This window comes from Halichoeres trimaculatus, unplaced genomic scaffold (genome assembly GCF_033239565.1).
Source record: "Halichoeres trimaculatus isolate MK-OKI-2021-1 unplaced genomic scaffold, fHalTri1.1 fHalTri1_scaffold_16, whole genome shotgun sequence".
Classification (NCBI taxonomy): domain Eukaryota; kingdom Metazoa; phylum Chordata; class Actinopteri; order Labriformes; family Labridae; genus Halichoeres; species Halichoeres trimaculatus.
Window position 1 is genome coordinate 22,346,543 of NW_027437194.1, and position 21,353 is coordinate 22,367,895.

Below are 21,353 nucleotides of genomic sequence, written 5' to 3' on the forward strand. Positions count from 1 at the left end.
TATTGGTTTATGTATAAACACACAATGTACCCATCACTTAAAACCATGTGTAGTCATAGTGGTTAAGATATGCTGTAGATCACACATCTATTTTCATATTTTTAGACCTGTAATATAGCTTTTCAAACTCTTAACACTGCAAAAACTGAAATTTAACAAAGTGTTTATTTCCTTTTTTAATTTTTTTTAATTTTTTGTAAAAAAAAATTAAAAAAAAAGTTCCATTGGACTTATTATGAGCCACCTGACAAGTCCAGAAAAAAAAAAATCTGATTTCAAGATGTTAGAAGAAAAACATTATGACTGAGGACAATAAAAAAATCTGCCAATGTGGGTAAAAAAAGAAAAGTTGATTGAATTATTTCATATTATTATTATTATTATTATGATTATTATTATTATTATTATTATTATTATTTTTTTTTTTCTGATTTTTTTTTTTTCAAATTCAGGTGCCATTTTTGTCTTTACTTTGTCAGATCCCTGGTTTGTCCTCTTATTGTTAACTTTTAGCTGTTGAACAGCGATAGGAGGTCTGTCTGCTCCAGTCGCTTCAGTAGCAGCTGTTTCTCTGGGTTTTGGTGCTGTTTGGTGATGTTAATGACTTTGTGTCCTCAGAGCCGGGTGCAGACTCACAGCCTCAGCAGCAGCAGCAGCAGCAGCAGTCCTCTGGCTCTGAACAATGGGAGCAGACAGCAAGAACAACAGCTGACAGCTATAATGAGAGTCAGACTCGTCCAGCGGCTGTAATGAAGAGCGAAAGACCGGCACTCGCCCCCAAACCACCTCGGGCCCACGCCCCACCAGCTGCCCCCTCCTCAGGTAAAGTCACGCTGCTCTTTCCAAGATCGTGCTGCTTTTCCACCAGCAGCAGAGCAGAAGATGTTTTTAGATGACTCCTAAAGCCTCTGTGTCCCATTACGTCAGCAGCTCCTCCTGCAGAGGTGGAAAATCAAACCCCAGAGAGGGCCCAGGCTGTGTCTCCACCACCTGCTGTCTGCAGCTCTATTTCATCCAATATTTCCACAAACAGAGCCTCCCCACCTGCCCAGCCCGCAGTCAACAACCCCGCTCCCCCGAGACCCAAACCAGAGCCTGCAGAGGACCAGGACGAGTACGACTCAGATGACGCCAGTAAGAAGAATCATCTGCTTTAAAGACACTGTTCACTTAGTGAAATGACAAAACTGTTCCTCCTGTTCCCGCAGCTGTAAATAATCCCAGAGGAGCAGTGAAGAGAAACAAATCAATGTTCATCTGTTTCAGAGCTCAGAGGAGACAGGTTCTGTATCTCTGAACTGATCCTGTGTTTATTCCTGCAGCTACGCTGGGATCTCTGGAGTTCAGTCTCCTCTACGAACAGGAGAGCCACAGTCTACACTGCTGCATCATCAAAGCAAAGGTAAACACACCAACAGGTAACAGGTGAGACCAGACAGGGGGAGACAAAACAAGATGTGACTCACAGGGAATGATGAACAAGATCACAGAAGATGATGAAGGTCAAGAAAGGATAGAACAACACTAGAGGTAAAAAGAAAAGATGAAAGAGACTGTTAAAAGTAAAATGGGACAGGACAGGATGATGGAAGAAAACATTAGTCTAAGAAAGATGTCACGTTCAGCTCAGCAAAACAAGATACTAAAAGACAAAAACAGACAAGACCAAAAAAGAGCAGAACATTGTGGAAAAAATGGACTAAAAAGAAAAAACAAGAACAAGATGAGGAAGAAAAACAAGAAAGGAGGAGGCAAGACTTGGCAAGATAAAAGTTACAAAACAAGATTAACAAAACCACAAACAGGAAACACAAAAGATAAAAATGCGTTAAAGGCCACAAGTCAAGACAAGACAAGATAGGATGAGAGGAGACAAGACATCATTTAATAAAACAAGATAAACAGGATTATAAAAGATCTGTAAACAAAGGGCAAGATGGAATAAGATTGGACTGAAGGCATGTTAGACAAGATTGGTCCAAACAGGATGAAAATGAGACAGGATTAAGTGAAACAGGAATAACAAGATGGAACAAGATAGCACAAACAAGATTGCAAACACATTAAGAGGAGACAAAAAGGAAGGAAAAAGAGAGAACAAGATGGGGCCAGATTGGATAAGACAAGATAAGAGAGCAGGGCTACATGGGATAGGAAACCAAGAACAAGATAAAAGACAGTAAAACATGTGAGAAGACAAAACAAGATAAAACAGAAGTAAAGGATGAAAGAAAAAGTGGGACAAAACAGAAAGACAAAACAAGATGATGAGGATTCATCTCTTCTTCACCTTATCAAAGCTGATCTTGTTTCATCTTGTTTATCATCTTAGGCAATGAATACTTGTCTAATTCCCTCATATCTTGTCTTGTGTTGACTGATCTCTGTTATCTTATCTTGTTATCTTGTCGTAACCTATCTTCTTTTCTGCCTCATTTTATTACATCTTGTCTTATTTTTGTAGATCTTGTTTCATATCTTCTATCTTGTTCAGTCCCAAGTCACTGATAGGACAAAAAACAGTACGAAACAATATTAGGTAAAACAAGAGGAATTAGATGAACTGAGTTGAAACAGAACAAGATAGTTTAAGACAGATGGGAAACAGCAGCTCAAGAAAAGATTACACAAGATGGGAAAACAATAACAAGATATTCACTTAGTTTAAAAATGAACAGACATTTTAAATCAGTGACGCTTTCATATGTTGGAAATAAAAGCAAAACATTCACTAACAAAGTTTTTGGAAACAAATTTAGTGGTTTTTTTCAGAAATGATTTCTTTATGTGTGTGTCTCAGGGTTTGAAACCGATGGACTCTAACGGTCTGGCTGACCCGTACGTGAAGCTGCATCTCTTACCTGGCGCCAGTAAGGTCAGGATGATTTTTACACCTTTAAGGTTTCTGTAAGACTGTGGTTGATCATTTATCAGAGTTTAAAAAGTTCATGAAGCTGAGAATCAAAGTGAAATCAGCTCACTCTCAGCTCAATGCAGGAGGACTTCCTGAAGTCAAGATGAACTGCAAAGACCCGATGTAGTAAAACCCATCAGCTGATTTCATGACATCAGACACAGAGGAACGATTTCTGATGTGTCTGTTTTTAAATGAATGTCCTAAATCTCTCTTTCCTCTCCATGTCTCATCTCATCTCGTCACTCCTCAGTCTAACAAACTTCGCACCAAGACGCTGAAAAACACTCTGAACCCTGTGTGGAATGAGACGCTGGTCTACCACGGCATCACCGATGATGAAATGACACGAAAAACCCTGCGGTAAGATCATCCTCATCCTCCTCATCCTCCTTTTCCTTAAGCCGTACCCACGCAGAGCTGGAGGAGTGAGTAAAAGAGAGGATGAGAGGATGAGAAAGAGGGAAGCAGGTGACCTCTGCACGGCCTGAAACATCCAACCGCTCTGAAACAAAGAGGAAGAAGAGAAAGAGTCTGAAGTGTGTGTGTTTGTCCTCAGGCTCTCCGTCAGTGATGAAGACAAGTTTGGACACAATGAATTCATCGGAGAGACACGAGTCGCCCTGAAGAAGCTGAAGTTTGATCAGAAGAAGAACTTCAGCGTTTGTTTGGAGCGAGTGATCCCGGTGAGCTCGAGGACGACTCTGACGTCCCAAATTATCAGACAGGGAACATTAAGCTCTCAGTGCGTTCAAATTAAAGGACCAGTTCACCCAAATCAACACCTTACAGGTTCTCCTCAGGTGCAGGAAGTGAGGTTACCATTTATCTTCAACTGTTATTTATTTGTTGGCTTCAGTGCAGGAATCTTTATAGCTTATTTTTGTAAGGGAAGTGTATATGAAAAATTAAAAAATCAAAAATATTATATTGCATTCTTTTAACAGTGGGTGGCGCCACTTATCTGTTCAGAGACAAAAACCAGCCTTTACTTACAGATGGAGGGATGGAGGGATGGATGTAAAGAGTAGAACAGGTTTATCAGCTGATGTGGGGTCATGATGCTGATTTTTAGGCTGGAGTTAAAGCTACAGAGGAGACATTTATCAAACAGCTGAGAAGTACAGCTGAGTGTTAGGAGGAAAAGTAACGATTTTTCTGGAGGTGAAGATGAAAACTCAGATGTTTGTCTCTTTTCAGGTGAAGAAGGCTGTAGGAGGACAGTCCAGGGGCATGGCACTCTATGAGGACGATGTAAGACACTCTGACCAATCACATTCTGCTCATCACTTCATCTGCTGTATCCATTTACTGCTCACGGTCCAGGATGCAAAATGAAGACTGAATCAGAGTTATAACATCACTTTAAATAGAAATCCAAAACTCTGTTAACACATAAAACCTTTTTTGAGCCCTCACAGGCTAACACACACTTTCTTGATGTTAAAATAAAGTGCAAAGCTTTGTGCTCAGTCCTCCTGGTACAGATTTGATCTTCGTGAGGGAAAACAAAACATCAAAAAGTTTTTTTTTAACCCACCTCTCATGTGTGTGTGTGTGTGTGTGTGTGTGTGTGTGTGTGTGTGTGTGTGTGTGTGTGTGTGTGTGTGTGTGTGTGTGTTTGTGTGTGTCTGCAGGTGAATGAGGGAGATGATTCAGAGGAGAGGGGGCGTATCCTGGTGTCACTGACCTACAACAGCCAGCAGGGCCGTCTGATCGTGGGCGTGGTCCGCTGTGCTCATCTGGCCGCCATGGACTCAAACGGATATTCTGACCCCTTTGTGAAAGTGTATGTGTTTCTGTTTGCTGAATCCTCATCCGTCTTCTTCCCTCCTGGGGTTCAGCTCTTTCACCTTGATCTGTAGTCCTCTGCAAAGCTAAGCTAACCGTCTCCTGGCTCTACTGTCAAGGTTCATTAAAAGACTTTTGTGAGACATCAGATTTATTCAGAACAGATTGTCAAAGAGGGAGTATTTGACTTTTTAGAATAGAACAGACTAGAACTTTATTTGTCATTGCAACAAAGAACAAATTAAATTAAATTAAATTAAATTAAATTAAATTAAATTAAATTAAATTAAATTAAATTATTGATAAAATAGTAAAATTGATTTTATTAATTTAATTTAACTTTTAAAAATTTTAAGTCTTTTTTGTCCCTCTGGCACCCCCGTAGTATCTTGGTGATTCATAACTTAATAAAATCCCTATTTTTGTCTCACTGGTGTTTTAGAAAACTCTTATTTCAGCTTCTGTCTGAAACACCTTGTTTTAGCTGCTGTCTCTTTAAGGTCCCCAGATCCACAAACCCCCTTTCCTCTGATTGGCCAGCCCTCCAGAGTCCTGTAAAACTATGGACAGACCTTGGTGTTTGAGGTCCACCCCTTTAATGCAAGCCAGGCAAAGATCCAGTGTTTTATTTTTAGAATGGATCATTTTTATCAATTTACTGACAGATTCAGGGATTTTTGTAGCAGTTTGAAAATCTGCACACGTTTAGTCTGAACATACAGGATTGTGGCTTTAAATCCATGATTACAATGTGGGGAAGCAGAATACACACTCTTTAGATACACACCTACAGGTGTTGTGTATTTCAGCTGTTCTTTTTTGAAATATAATATCTAATTTTAATCCTCTTTGTGTGGTAGAAATCTGAAGCCGGACATGGGAAAGAAAGCCAAGAACAAGACACAGATAAAGAAGAAGACCCTGAATCCAGAGTATAATGAGGTTGGTAATTTAAAACCTGATGTCAGATAATGTGTCAGCGGCTCTGTTACAGAAATAAAATAAACTTGTTTTACCATGTTTCAGGAATTCAGTTATGAAATAAAGCACGGAGAGCTGGCTAAGAAGACCCTGGACGTCTCTGTCTGGGACTATGACATGGGGAAATCAAACGATTTTATTGGTAAGAGATCTTACAATCACTGTGACTTATCCAGCTAATGATAATAATAATAATACGTTTTACTCACAAAGCCATTTTCATCCAAGGATCTCAAAGGGTTACAACCTCATAAAAACAGAGAATAAGAAATTAAAAAAGATAAAAGGGGGCAATAACACAGTTTAAAAGAAAAGAGCAATAAAAAATAGCTTAGAACAGACAACCCTAAAAGCATCAAAATTAGCTAAAAGATTTGCTAAAAAAAAATGTTTTTAGCCCCTTTTTTAAAACAGTCAGTGGAATATGTGGCTCTTTGGGTGTCAGGTAGAGCATAACAGAGATGTGGGGCCCTGTCACAGAAGGCCCTATCACCCATAGTCCTCAACCTGGTCCGGGGTGTGTGGTAGAGGTTTGAGTGGGTGGAGTGGAGGGAGTGTGTTGTGATCTGTGGATTTAGGAGCTCTTTGAGGTACAGGGAGCATGTCCATGGATTCACTGGTGTGTGATGAGGGAAATCTTATAGCCTTAGCCTTATAGCTAAATACTACAGAATGTTTATAAAATAGAAAAACAGAATACCAGAAGAAGGGGTCACCGTGTGGCTCTGACCTCTGCAGAACAGATCTTAAAAGTCCCATATTCTGCTCCTTTTCTGCAGTTTAATATGGATCATTGATGTCTCCATGAAATGGTAGTAACATGTTTTGGTTCAAAAAGCCAATAAATCAAGCACAGCAGCATTGTTTCCAGGCTCTCATAGCCCCTCTGTTCAGAACGCTCTGATTTAGTGGGCGTGGCCTTCATATGTAAATGAGCCACCGCTGATACCGCCCCGCTCTTCCACGTCACTGAGAGCGGCGCCACAAGCTCTGAGTGCACGATGTTTAGAAAACAGCAAAGCTCATTTACCGTAACATTACAGGCTAAAACAACAGGCTAACTGCAGCTAAAGTTAGCATCCTGAAGCTAACACATAGACAGGGGGGACACAGAGGAAAAGCTCTTACATCTGCTCCACAGCACACAGCATTTAAAATACTCACATTTCCAGGGTCCCAGGTTTGTTGGCGGATGGTTGGTAATGCGCCTGGATTCAGGACCAGTCTATTCTCTAGCCCTCTGTTGTGCTGTCCAAAGTTGGAAAAGCAGTCGGCCGTGAGGTGACAAGCACACACGTGCACAGTTTTACTGAGTGTAGCTGGCACATTTCCCTCATAAATGAACTCTAGCCACTTAGACTTCTTGTCTTCTTCCAAGATGGGAAGCTTGTGTATGGAACTATGTGGCTGTTTACAGCCAAAAACAGAGCAGTGATGGCCCTTCAACTTTGGCATTCTCCTCCCCCTCTCCAGCAGCGGGGAGTTCAGGGGTATCTGCTGTGGTGGACCAATCAGGTAAAAAAAAAAAGGGAATCGCTGACATCTGCAAATCCCCCAAATCCAAACAGCTTGTTTCAGGTCAGGATTTTACATTCATAAGTTCTACTTAATATAGGTTTTGTCATTAAATATCACATTTTGTGGGCTGGGAGGAAAGCCAAAGACCCACAAATTTCACTAAAAGACTTAATAAAGTGATTTTTGCATGATATGGGACCTTTAAGAATTGGATGAGCGTAGCTGTTTTCATCATGAGGCCAGGAGAATTAATCATATTCAGCTTTTAATGACACCACAATGTCAATATTTTGACTTAACCTCAGTGACAGAGTCACATTAAGATCATTCCTGCTGAAGATGGTGCATAAATATTTTTTTCTGAGTGCGACATCAAGTTCACATTTTTTTTGAGGGAAACATCTCAACATCCACACCATGTTTATGTCACTTCTTTATCCAACACAGGTGAGAGTAGGTGTGTATTTGAACACCTCCTGGCTCTGGTTTCTTTATGTTTGGGAGGTTATGTAATACATCAGAGCAGAATATGTAACTTAACACCAGGATGAAGGTGAAATCGATGGTTTTCTTGCTGAGCACACATCCTCCTCTCTTTGTGTTTCTCTGATCTGATGTCGTCTGATCCCTCTGCCCCTGCAGGTGGATGTCAGTTGGGCATCCAGGCCAAAGGCGAGTGTCTGAAGCACTGGTACGAATGCCTCAAGAACAAAGACAAGAAGATTGAACGCTGGCATGTTCTCCTGAACGATAACCCCTCTCTGTTTGATGATTAGACGTGTGTTCCTGCTCCTCCTCCTGCTTTCTTTCTTTCTCTTTCTTCTTCTTCTTCTCCCTGTAGGATATCGTCTTCCTGTGAACACATGTAGGCTTTATTCTCCTCCTGCTTTATGTAGTCTGTCCCTCAGCACTCTGTCAGAGCTACACTTTCGACAGTTTTCAGGTGACCAACATGGATGTGAACCTCTCAAAGCAGGAAGCTGGCGTTTCACTGTTACTGAATCATAATCTGTCTCATCAGACTTCATCCGAGGAGTTTGTCTCGTTATCAGAGAGACGTGTGCTTTATTGAAGTCTGTCTCCACGTTCACACCCGGCACAGGGACTTCCCCTTTGAGATCATGTGATCAGCTGATCTGTGTGACCACGTCGTTCAGGTTATGACATCATCAAATGTTTATCTTCTTGTGTTATTGTGCAGAGTTAGTGTGCATTATGTTTGACCTACAGACAGGTGGATGTACGGTTACTGAAATGATGTGAAAACATGACAGTCTCATCCCACCTGTGCATGTTTGTCCCTCCTCCAGAGAAATCTAACAGCCCACAAAGCGTCTGCATGGCTTTAAAAAGACATTAAAGCTCCATGAAGAAGAGTTTATTCAGCTGAGATTCATCTGAACGATTCTTTTCCAGGTTTTCAGATCTGCACACGTGTTTGCAGCTGAATCGTCCACATGTCGCTCCCTGATGTGTTCATATTGATGCATGTCTGAACTCATGTTGTTGAGTACACGTGGCTCATAAATAAAAGCATCATGGCACTTCCTCCGCTCCTCTGGTGTTTGGTGTGAGCTCTGACATGGCAGAAAACTTTGTTTGAATCAGGCGAGGTTTGGACCAATCAGCTGAGGCCGACACGCTGCAGGGAATTCACTGAACTTTGACTCTTCTTGATAAAAGCTGTCTTTAGTGAAGTGGGTCAAAGTTAACAGACTCGATACACCCTGAAAGGCTGTCCTTGAATTTCAGCAAAGACACTCTGAACTTTTTCATCTGATGGTCTGTGAGAGGATAAGTTTTTAAGTTAGGGCTTTAGGTTTGACAAAAAGAAGAATCAATAAGATCTGATGTGACCTTCAGACTGCAGGAGCTGAAAATCTGCAGAGCTTCAGTCAAAGTCAGACTGGTCCTGATTTGGATCGGGAAACATGAGAAACATCAGGGAAACTTAGCTGACTTTGCTTGTCAGTGGTATCTTTTACACATAGATCATATTATACTGATGCATTAGTGCATTTGCTGCATGTTGAAGAACTGTGCCAAATCACCTTTGGATCCACAAGTTGTTATGTAATGTAACAGCTCCAGATGTGACTCCAATTTTTAACCTCTCTTTCAGGAAATATAAGCAGACTCTTGAAATTGAAGCTCTAAATGATGCAAAAAAAAAAAAAAAGTAACATTTTTGCATGTTGCTCCTTTATGTGTTAAGACCCTGAGGGTAGGATTTTCCCCCTGTAAATATTAACAATGCCTCATTGCTGTGACCGTAAAGAGAAAGTCAGAGGAGACTACCTCCTCATCAACAGAACAAGATGAGCTAAGACACAAGAGCAGGTGACTTACTGTAACTAGATGCATAAAAACCACAGATTTAAAACTCACAGTAGGTAAAAAAAAGAGAAAAAACAAAGATTTGAAATATAAAAGGCTACCATAAAAATATGAACAATGTTTGAGGACGAGCTGTGCACCTCTGTAGAAATTCTCTGGTAGCAAAGTGATAGGTCAGAGGAGTTTTCTCTCTTTATTAGATATTGAACAGTTAGCATTCTCTAAAACAAGACTTAATGGGGCAATTTGTGTCTTAAAGTGTGGTTGTTAGAAGTGGTAGTCACCAGTTGGTGAATCACCCACAGGGGAGCCAAACAATATAAAAATGTGTGGGTCAGAGTTTATTTAAATGAATGAGACTATGATGTAAAAGTGTATCAGTCTGCAGCAGGTGATCGTCCAGCTTCTGTTCTGCTTCTCAATGATAAGGCTGAGCTGACACATCCTTTGTTACTAAAACATCTGCAAGTGACAAACACTGCATACAACCCCACCCCAAAGAGGAGTACAGTCCTCTTCACCTGAGTTAAGTCCAGATTAAGCCCTCGGTACCTTAGCCCAAGTCCTCCTGAAGGTCCCAAGGCAGACGCAGGAAACTTACCTTGTGGAACTTTTCATCTCTAACTTCTGCTGCTGTTTGACTCCAGATTATTAGATGTGTAAAACTGGTCCGCCTGAGTTGGACAATTTTGATGTTCAGAAAAAAAACATTCAGTGATTTCACATTAGTGTCTGTTGATCTGAATTTTACACTGTGACACTTTCAGCAAAGATTCTCTACTAGAAACCTTGGCTTAAGTGCACAGACAGCAAGTATAATGCAAACAACAAATGCTTAATTATGCCACACTTGATCCTATTAATGGGAATATTCTTTATATGCACAAAATGCACCTGCAGTCAGAGTTTATTTGTGTGATGTTACTGCATTTATCTGTTTAAGGATGCATGTTTGTCAAGTTAAAAACACATCACAGCTTAACCAAACATCATGGGACAATTGTCTGAGTGATCTTAAAGGCAAACATTGTTAGCAATGTTAGCAGCTAGCTTAGGATATCGTTATCAACAGTCAAAGTAACATTAGCATCACCATCTACTCCAGGGGTCACCAACGTGGTGCCTGCAGGCAGCTGGGTGCCCACAAGGCTCCTACTAGAAATGTACATATGTTTCTTACCAGCATTGTTGTGTAAATCATCAATGATATCTGTGGAATAATTCACACTGACATGTGAGCAGTCTCTTCACAAAGTATTACTACTACTGCTATTATTATTGTTATTAAAAAGTAACATAGACGAGTAGCCCATGGTACCATTCATGTCCCTTGAGGTAGCCTAGCCCCCGGCCTCAAAAAGGTTTGTGACGTCTGACCTAGTCACTTCTCTGGGTGCATCCTGGAAAGATGATGTCTGTTGAATTATTGCTCTGCATTTTCCAGTGTTAGCCTTAAAATCTTTAAAAGCAAACACTTCCTCTGACACCTTGCCACACACCGCTGCTGAGAAATGGCATGTGAAGGTAAACACACGGGCCAGCTGCAGCCTGGAAACTGATCTGATATCAGGACCTTATGAGAAATCATGAACAAAAAGTAGCAGAGCATTCATTGATAAATAAGCCAAGTCTAAATCTGAGTCTAGGCCTGAGTGTAAATCCAAAATCTAAGCCCAAGTCTTAGTCCAAGTCATCAGTGCACGTCAGTCGAGTCATGAGTCCTACACATCCAGGCTGGAGTTGGACTCGAGACTCAGCTCCTTGGTTAAAGAGTTTACAGATATTTTCACTTTAAATTCCTGAACAGACCATCCCTCCAAACACTGTGGCTCAAAAAGTCACTGATGCTCGCCTGAAAGAAGAATTAGCCTATGAGCATTGCACGTCTAACCCGTCATACGAGAGGATGTTCAAAGCAGAGCTGTTTCTGAGTTGTTTGGCCTCATGGCAACTTCAGAAACCATCAATGGATGTAAAAGAGACTCTGAAAGCAGCTATTAAGAACTCAAACCTTACACTGATCTCAGGAAGCCTCTGAAATCTAATATGCAAGATTTACCAAATCCTCACCAGCTGATTATTAAACCAAACCGCCTCATGTGAAACCACATGAGTCAGTTTATCAGACCCGTGCAGCTCCCTCTTTAGACCTCTTTCTATTTTGTCTTTTATGCATAGGATCAAAATCTGCTCCTGGCTTCAGAGCTGATAAATAACCTTCACGTCTCGTTATCCCACAATTCTTTTCTCCTCCCCTGAGTCCACTGTCAACCTCTGCTGTCCATGGAAGCAACGTGCCATAAAAACGTGTAATTACCATGATCAGAGCTGACGTTTGCATCATCCTCAGGGCAGCAGCATGTCCATGAGGAAACATGGAGATGTTGGACAAATTTCTAATTTAACTTTTCATCTCAGTCCAAATTAAAATGATCAACATTAAGAGTAAAATAGTTCACGTCAGAACTTTTTGTACCCTGTTGTTTTGGCATAAAGCAGAGCAGGCTGTAAAGCAGGAGTAGAGGACAGTTGTAGTTTTATCAGACAGTGAATTGATCAGCGTGGCACACTTTCAACAAAGTGTGACTGATGCATTAGCTACATTTGCGGATTGATAACCTATTTGGCTCAAGTGGGGATCGATTTCTCACTACCAGTAACGGCCATCTGCATGTGTGTATGTGTGTGAGAGCGAAAAAGAGTAGGAAGGAGAGCGATAACGAGAGGGAGAGGGAGAGATGTTTGGCCAAAGTGACAGGTCACATGATCCTGTTTGGATGTAGCGTTTGTTTTAGATCCACAGGAAATTCCCCGCGCGCCTCCGCCTCTTTCCCTCATTTAAAACCGACCTGAGGTCTGAAACTCTGCCACTGAGTCCGCAGAGAGTGGAGCTGAGCCTGATTTAGCCCAGGAGCTTTATCAGATATTTTTGCTTTTATTTATTCTCTGCTCCGGACGCGCCACCATGACGCACGTCGCTCCTCTCCTCACCCTCATTCTAACATCATCCCTCCTCCGATGGACGGCTGCTGAAGCCTCGATCCTCTGCACCTGGACCAGAGTTCTACCCAACGAACAGGTGCACTACACCTTCCTGCGGAGGGACCCCCTGCAGGCCTCTGAACCCATGCGGCTCTACAACAGCGCCTGGTCCGGGCGCGTCCTGCTCAGCTGCGCCTGGAGCGAGCACGCAGCGGTGGTCCAGAACTACTTCTCTCTGTGCCAGGAGCGCACGCACGAGTTCGTCGCTGATCCAGACGAGAACTTCAACGTGGACGTGATGTTTGAGGCAGATGACACGTGCGTGCCCGTGGATACTCCTGATGCTGCGGGGCACGCGGTGAGGAGGTCAGTGAGGAGCGTGGGGGAGAGGTCAGAGGTCAGGAGCCGCCAGCGTGTGAAGCGAGGATTCATTGTTCCAGGGACCCTGTGGTGTGGATCAGGGAACAAGGCGCCTTCATACTCAGACCTAGGTGGGTGATTTCTCTTCTTACTTTAGTTTAGACTGATGAACCTGAGAACTGCGTTAAAAAGCAGGCACTAGAAATATCTCAGGGGTAGAATGTAAATAAAATAATCAGACTTTTCTGACTTCTCTACATTTTATGGGGAACAAACTGGTTTCTCTTATTCCCTTTTAATCTGCAAAATATTTCAAATTCCTGTTTCTACTTTTCTTTAAATCCTGGATTAAAGGTCACAAGACACTGGATGCTAATCTGAAGAAAATTCTTCCAAAAATTATCCAAAAAGTCAATTTCATGGAGTGTGATGAACCCAGAAGGCAGAGAAATGTATATTTAAGAGCTGATGGCTCCAATTTAATTGGCTTCTTGTAATTTGCTTGTTGCACTTTATGCTTAGAGGTAATACAAACCAATTTAGTACATTTTTATTTTAACATGTCTCATATTGGAAAATCTTTCATCATTGTTTTTGTTCTGATTACTCATTGGTGCATCACAGTGAGTCAATCTCACCTCCTTTACAAAATGTTGACGTTTTCATGATTTACATACAAATCTACAGACCATATCAATTTTTCTTCTTTTGAAGTTAACAGATCTTTAGTGACATTTCTTTGCCTGTAAGTTGTACCTCTAGTGGTGGGAATGTGTATTGCATCCTCTGTCCAGACACAGACTGTGCATGAACTGGATGAAGTCTGGTTAATACTTATGCCACCAAATGGAAGCTTAACGTACTTCCCTGGTCTTTGTGGCTCTTTTCTGACACAGAAGCCTTCACATGTAGCCTGACACACACACCCTCCCAAATGGAGCTACACACTGATATGATGCTGCCACCAGCCCTGTGATTGGTCCACTGAGCACAATCATGTTTCCTGGATTTATAACAATTTCTCTCCTCCGTGTCCTCCCTTTTATTAATTTCTGCCTAATAATCATCAACATTTTTCAGCTTTGATATAAAATTATACACTCAGTCAGAGTCACTATGAAAAAGAGGAAAATGTATCATACTGGTCACACTGCCCCCATGAGTTTACGAGGTGTACTGCAGAGCAAAGCTGAAGTATGTCAAGCTCATGATTGTGTGGAGTCAACGTAGAAGTACAAACTAGACTTTAGTTTCTGCGTAGCTGGAGACTGCTGGTGGAGGACTGCTATTCTAACACATTACTGTTTGCGTCAGCGCCACCTAGTGCCCTGGTTTTCCAAGAAGTACATTTTTAGTGACGAATCATCAACCTCGACCCTGATTGCTGCTGGATCACAAGAGTCGCAGAGCTGCAGTCTCACAATTGTTGTCCTGAATCTGCAGCCTCTGGCTCTGCAGACTCATGATAGTGCTTTGATTTTCAACAAGTAAACATTTTATAAAGCTGTGATCTTGTAATGACCAACAGGGGGCAGAATCACATGTTGCAAAATTCAAAGTCTTATTATGTGACATTAAAGTCCCCGTGGCTGTGCTGAAGATTTCCTTATATTCAGTGACTTTTTCAGTGACTGATTAAGGATGCAGCCCTGAATAAAAAGACTGTGAATATAACTATCTGATATATATCATGTGATCTTTCTCATGGTCTCCTGCAGGTGTGTTTTCAGACACAGACAGCTGCTGCCGTGAACATGACCAGTGCAAAGACACCATCCTGTCCTTTCACTCCAGGTTTGGAGTCTTCAACAGCAACATCTTCACCATGTCTCACTGCGACTGTGACAACAAGTACGAGTTTCACTTCACCAGAGCATCCAGTCCATGTGTCCAGCTGGTTTTGTGTGTTCAAAGGTTTTTAAAAAACAGTATGAATTGGTTGATGTTCCAGGTTTCGTAGGTGTCTGATGGAGGCCAATGACAGCATATCTGACGTGGTGGGATACACCTTCTTTAACCTGCTGAAGATGCACTGCTTCGAGTTCTCCCACAGACTCCAGTGTGCTCAGAGGAACTGGTTCGGCATGTAAGACAACTTTAACTTGGAACAAAGACTTACTGTACAAGTAAAGGTTAAAACTAACGCCAAATAAAAGTCACATAGGCCGAAGTCTGAGAGGAACATGGGTTACTGTCTCTCAAATGTCAATCCAGATCTCTAACTATCTTTTACCTGCAGGTGTAAAGAAACCAAACTGGCTCTGTATGCTGACGTTCATCCTCCCACTCTGTACGAGTCTTCAAATCCAAACGCAGTCAGCATGAACAGCTCCATCATAAACACCACCTTACCCAGAGAGCTGTTAGAGAGCAGCACGTCAAACCCTCAGCCCCCCTCCATCACTGCTGCAGCCTCCACACCTCCACCTTTAACAGGTTCCCCCTCTGCCTTCATCAACACTGTTCACGGTCACCTCCATACAGACCCAAAGAGACCCACAGATGACCTGCAGAACGCTTTACCCACCACAAACACGACTCTGTCTCTCCTGGATGTTGACTCCACAGGTACCGAACACTTCCTCTGTGAATTTTAAAGCTAAAGATACAGAACTACTGTTTCACTCGTATTCTTCCTCTCTCCAGAGACACAGATGTCATGTGCTGTTTACAAAGATCTGGATGACTGCAGGAACAAGATCCTTCCCCAGCAGAAGAGATACGGACTCTACAACCTGGAGGCCAGGACGCTGTACCACTGCAACTGTACATCCAGGTACAGTCACTCACCAAAGACACAGTGAAATATAGCTTATAGCTGCTCTTCTGGCTCTGAGATTCATTTATTTTTAGTCCAGTCTCTCCACACTTGAAGATTTATTCTTTAATGAGTGAACTTTCAGTTTCAGGTGGTATTCAGAGCTCCTCTCTGCTAAAAGACGTAGAGTATATTTCATCACTTTTCTGATATTGTTCTGTACGATATAGATGTTGTATCTCAGCATTACGCGCCAATGTACGGTGCGTTATGGTGAGATACAATAAGATTCTGTAAGATACTATATAAAACAACGCCTTGTTTTTAATTTTCCTTTTTGAACTGTGAATTTGTTGTTTTTTAGGATGATGTGTTTTTTTTATTTCACTGTTAGCCTGTAATTTTTTTATTGCCATTTTACTGCTGGTAAATTCACATTGTATGATCTAGTTTTTAAAGGCCCAACTGGGGACAAGAGTCAGAAATTAGCACTCGCTATAAACTCTGTGCAGTGCATCAGATTCATGCTTTGTGTGAACTATGCTAAACTGCATCGTCCCTAGCAAATAAATAAATAAATTCGAATAAGATTTAATTCAGAATGAAACGACGCAATATGATGTGACACGATACGATGTGATAAGAGAAGATGTGCGATACGATACAATACATAACGAATTGATGTGATGTATTTCTGTAAGATACAACACCATATAATAGGATGAGATAGGCGTGGTTGTGATATGATTGGATGTGATACAAATGTTATGATAGGATATAATACAATTTGATACAATATGATTCTATAAGATGCAAAATGATACAAAAAGATACATTACTATACAGTTAGATAGGACAAGTTACGACATGTAACAATAAAATACGATGTAATTAATTGTATTAATTAATTGTAATGTGATACAAAACAGTTCAACAGGACACGGTACAAAAGGATAAATTCAGGGGCGGATTAATGCACAGGCTCACCTTGGCTACAGCCTAAGGGCCTCACGTGTGCAGGGGAGAAACATTTATCATTATTTGTTAAACTGAATTATTTTGAGTGTTTCTATTTTATTAATTATTTTTCAATTAAAGAAAAAATATACTATTTACATTTTTTATATTGACTGTTTATTGCCTGAAGTGTGTGCCTGTGGGATAGTATGAACTATAAGAAGGGGGCCCACAAAAAGAATAGCGTAGGGGCCCATGACTACCTTAATCCTCCTCTGGATACATTATGGTCAGACATGACACAACAAGATATTATGCAATATTACAGTAAACATTGTAGATGTTTTTATTTATCTAATTACAAAATTATTGGAAATTCTTCTTTAACCCATCAGACAGTTCAAAAATGCTTCACTTTTATTCAGTGACTTTACATTTCCTCTGTCCACTTGCCTGGAACAGATCAGATCAGAACGCTTTACACATACCAACATCTTTAAAGTTATTAAATAGATTTATTGATCAGTTCTATGAAAAATTTATAACTACTTTTTAATATTTATTTATTTAAAGTTTCCATGAAGCACTTCCAGAATGTGTTGATTTTGGCGCCCCCTGTGGTCAAAGTGGTGTAATGTCGTAGAATTAATTAATTCTCCTTTTTCATGTTCATTTTTTTGGACACTTTAATATGTTATGCGGCATAAATCATTGCTGTCAGTTACCTACCCAGTTAAGTCGCCTGGCCCCTGGCACCTGGCACCTGACTGAGGTTTCAGGGATTAAAAATATCTTTGTCCTGTTTGTTTTTGTAGGTCATGGCGAGGCATCAGTACCATTATAGACTGTTACATAACCACCTAAAAACTCCTCACAGGAGCTTTAAAATGTGATATATAAAATCATCATTTCATTGCTGTGAACATCCTGACTCTGTGAACAGAAGTTCTGCTTGTTCTACCAGAAACTTCCTCACTCTGCTACTAGAAAGCCGTGCTGACTGAGTGTTTTGAGGTCTCCCTCCATTGTGTCACAGCGTGTCTGGTTTACACAGCTAAAGTAAATAAAACTACATGAACTGTGTTTACAGACGATGTGATAATGGTGCACTCACCTTCATTTCTGTCTGCAGCGTGTGGTGGACGTGGTGTGATGTTTGATAAGACAGAAGTAGGCTGGATCAGTGAACATACTGTAAATTGTACATCCAGGGTCACAGGCTTACATAAGGTGCTCTGATTCTGCTCACAGCTGATCCTACAGCCTTGGACATTATCATAACCTCCCGTCTGCACACACAGACTCTCTCTGCTTTTCTTTCCACCTGGCTGCTTCATTCACCTCTGGTATTTGTTTTTTTGGCACGTCTGAGACTCTGATGTGTTTGTCTGACAGATTATTCCAGACTTTGGCTAAACAGAGAAAACTCACTGAGGTACAGATGCTTCTCCAGGGACACATCTCTAAATCCTGCTTCGTGACTCAGGACTGCACAGGTGATCACATGTGAGTAGACAAACACACACTGTGATGTACACACTACCAGGGCTCAGAGGAAACCCAACATGTTGGTGTTTCTCTTCTTTCTGTTTGATATGAAACATGTTTTAAGCAGAAGTGGAAAAGGGACTAACATTTTAAATCAAATGCATATCAAATCTAAGAGACCAGCCTTCCAAATCCTGATTTCTGTGAAAAATAAATGGGGTATCTAAAGGTAAAAAGCTGAACCTGAAGTCAAACTGATCATAATAATCTGAATAACTCAGACACTGAGAGTTTTGTCCACTCTGGTTATTAAGTTATTAAGTTAATAAGTTTGAGGCTGGTCAGCACAGGGTTGGCTGCTCTTCAGAGGTCACCGGGTCAGCTGAGAGTTGAGCAATGATTAATGTCAGAGACTTTTAAAAAAATCCTCTCATTCTGAATTTAAATCCAGTTTGGACTTTATGTCCTGACTAATCTTTTCTCTTAAGTATAAGAAACTGTTATTTTTTTAAAGTAGCTTTAGCAGCTTATGGGAGTAAAATAGAAGCTACAATATTTTTCTCTAAAAGTGGGAGTAAATTTTATTTATGCAGCACTGATCTTTTTTATCAAAGTGTTTTACAAAAAGTTAAAACAAACAAACAAACCAGAGCCACTCTGCAAAAAAAATAAAATGAATAAAAATAAAAAAAAATTAAATAAGTGGATTTATTGTCTTTTTAAATTTTTTTTTTTTTTAAATAAAAATGTATTAATTTAAACTAGATAGACCTGGCATGTCCAGAAAAATAGGGAAAAAATGACTCCCATGTTATTTTCAATATGTAAAATAAAAACTGCCAATGGAATATGAGAAATGTACTTTTCAAGGTTTTTAAATCAAGACATTATTTAAACTTGCTGTTTTTTATTATCCCATTGGCAAATCATTTGATTCATTACAAAAAATCCAGGCCTTATTTTTTTAGCCTCTGCTATCATAGAATGAGACTTCTTCCTCTACCTATAGATTTGTCTAAAGACTAATTCTACTAAAAGTAAGACAGAAACGCTCACTTTGTTTAAGATTTTGTTGTGTAGCCTCAACGATGCAGTATCCAAATGTTGCACAAATGCAGTTTTTAAAATTTGAAGTCATTGGTCCAGCAGATACTAAGTTTACATAAATGGGAAAATAAAGAAAGAAGAAGTTATGCTGAACACATCGTTGCTGATTTTTTTAGGCTTTATTCCCTCATATTTGGTATTTTCATGCTTTTTTTAAAATTAAAGTTTACCTTTTCTTTTCTCAAAAGCTAATCAAATAGAAGTGCCAAAAGTCTGGGGTAATTCTTCTGTGATAAACAACAAACATTCAGATTGTCATATCTTCAGCTGTGCTCATTTCCCCATGAACTTATTAAATTAGCATTCTAAATTAGCATAGTTAAAGATACATTTTGTCTCTGAAAGATTAAATGTGTGAGTGAAGCACAAGTTCTTCTGAAACTCTCTTTCTGTCTCATCCTAACCCTCACCCTGAACCCTTCTCTGTGTTTACAGCTGCACAGCAGTCCAGGTGAGAGCTCAGCTTCCTCAGCTGGACCACAGGGGCAGTGTAGACATGGAGGAGCAGCGCCATCTACAGGCTGTCAGACTGAAGGTCAGGAGGCCAAACAGCAGAAGAGCCAAGAGGAAAGATCGAGCTGTCAGGCTCCACAAACTGTGTCTGAAGATGGTCCGGGCCAAACACAATAAAGCACACGTTATCCGGCTGTGAGCCGGAGGAACTGGTCCTGATGGGAATAATCCAGAGGGTTAAAGTTTTAGATACGACACAGATCATGCAGGAAACAGCACGGGAATTCATAACCCTGATAGTGATTCAAAGAGTTTTAGTCTCATCTGAACTGTTTGGGTATTTTTAGTGTACTTTGTTCTTCATCCAGCACTTTGTTATTCTGAGTTTTTATCTCCTTACATCTGTTTTTCATCACGTAATCACTGAGAGCAGTTATTCTTTCAAAATGAAAGCTTATTTCCAAAATGTTCCCAAGATGATGGAAAAACTTAAGAATTTAATTTCCCTCAATGTATTCAGAGACAAGAAGAAGATTTTAAGATACGACTACATAATTCAGGAAGTATTTCTCTGTAAAATAATGTCTTAAGATGAATAGTTGATAACACTTTATTCTTTTTATATTGCAGATGTTGATCCCAGCTACCTATTACAGTCTTTTCTGTACATATTGAACATGTTGTGAAACTCATTGATGATTATTTCTCAGATCAAACACTTCTTCAGAGCAACAGTCCCTCTTCCCAACAGGAGTCTGACTCATAGAGGCAGCGGCACAAGTGGAAGTCATTAAGTTAATGAAAGAACATTTCAGTCAGGTGAGCCAGTTTGAGGCCACATTACAGATGACTCAGATAGATTACTGGCTCTGTGAATACAGCTGAGCATGATCACAGTGATTGATAAAATGTTCTTTAGTCTGGCCTGACGTCTGTTGGTCCATAACTCTAGTCCAGCCTGGATTGTGGGAAAGTGACCTGATGGTTTCAATGAAAGGTATTTGTGTTTTGCTTAGAATCTGCTGCAGCAAGTTCTCCTCAAATTTTCTTATTAGCACCATTATAATGTCCTCCAGTTCTTTTCAGAGGGACTTCTAGCTTCACTCATGTCCTGAGCTAACATGCTAAACTCCACAAGTTATTGCGACAAATGTTAAACTTGTTGAATGTGGATCAAGCATTAGTGTCGGGGCTTAGCTCACCTGACGGTTCTGATAGCTTACCTGCAAGTCCAAATATCAGCTATGATGAAGGCCTAATTAGTTTGATTTTGTTTCACCATGAAAATATGGTCAAAGTTTAAAGAATAATTATTTCTTAACTTTTGAGCTTCTTAAAAAGTCTCCTCATCCTAAGAGTAAACTGTTGCTGTGGTGAACGTTAGCTCCCAGCCCATGTGTAAATATTTGTACTTATAGTTTTAGTTGGAAGAAATGCGACAGAAAGTGTTTCTGTATTAATGTGTGTAAATATTTGTATATAGATCAAGTGTTGGACTTTTTAATTTATTTAAAGGAGATCATATACCTGATTAGATTTAAGATGATGAATTGGATAAAGTGACAGCAGCTGCTGCTAAAGCTAAAAATGTTTTACAGATTTTTCTTTTCTTTTTCTTTTTTTTTTTTTTTTACCTTTAACATGTGCAATAAATAAGAGTTCCTCTAGGTGGTGTTTGTTACCTCCACAGAGGGTTGGATAAATAGT

The 21,353-nt window shown here is 40.3% G+C and overlaps 2 protein-coding genes across 4 annotated transcripts in view; both read left to right on the forward strand.

The window, feature by feature from the left end:
- The window catches only part of rph3aa (rabphilin 3A homolog (mouse), a), a 38,690-nt gene extending 29,994 nt beyond the window's left edge, over window positions 1-8,696 (forward strand). For 2 of the 3 annotated variants that reach the window (XM_074690274.1, XM_074690273.1), the window contains 11 exons: window positions 619-822; window positions 928-1,134; window positions 1,323-1,402; window positions 2,801-2,875; window positions 3,168-3,277; window positions 3,474-3,600; window positions 4,115-4,168; window positions 4,552-4,703; window positions 5,566-5,647; window positions 5,732-5,828; window positions 7,847-8,696. In XM_074690274.1, coding sequence (XP_074546375.1) covers window positions 619-822; window positions 928-1,134; window positions 1,323-1,402; window positions 2,801-2,875; window positions 3,168-3,277; window positions 3,474-3,600; window positions 4,115-4,168; window positions 4,552-4,703; window positions 5,566-5,647; window positions 5,732-5,828; window positions 7,847-7,980 — 1,322 coding nt within the window. In that variant the 3' untranslated portion in view covers window positions 7,981-8,696. The remainder of the gene's footprint in view (window positions 1-618; window positions 823-927; window positions 1,135-1,322; window positions 1,403-2,800; window positions 2,876-3,167; window positions 3,278-3,473; window positions 3,601-4,114; window positions 4,169-4,551; window positions 4,704-5,565; window positions 5,648-5,731; window positions 5,829-7,846) is intronic. The other variant, XM_074690275.1, reaches the window with a different exon arrangement.
- A 3,632-nt stretch (window positions 8,697-12,328) lies between these two features.
- On the forward strand, window positions 12,329-21,200 carry pla2g3 (phospholipase A2 group III). Its single transcript, XM_074689998.1, has 7 exons — window positions 12,329-13,014; window positions 14,602-14,734; window positions 14,835-14,969; window positions 15,123-15,451; window positions 15,530-15,659; window positions 17,994-18,104; window positions 19,629-21,200. Exons 1-7 carry the CDS (start codon window positions 12,507-12,509, stop codon window positions 19,843-19,845), a joined length of 1,563 nt encoding a protein of 520 aa, XP_074546099.1. The 5' UTR covers window positions 12,329-12,506; the 3' UTR covers window positions 19,846-21,200.
- The last annotated feature ends 153 nt before the right edge of the window (window positions 21,201-21,353 follow it).

Excerpts from the sequence above, each read along its gene's own strand:
- pla2g3 (XM_074689998.1), top strand. The coding sequence starts at position 12,507 with ATGACGCACGTCGCTCCTCTCCTCACCCTCATTCTAACATCATCCCTC. Across the intron at positions 14,970-15,122 it reads CAGAGGAACTGGTTCGGCAT|GTGTAAAGAAACCAAACTGG; the intron begins GTAAGACAACTT and ends TTTTACCTGCAG. Across the intron at positions 15,660-17,993 it reads CACTGCAACTGTACATCCAG|ATTATTCCAGACTTTGGCTA; the intron begins GTACAGTCACTC and ends TTTGTCTGACAG.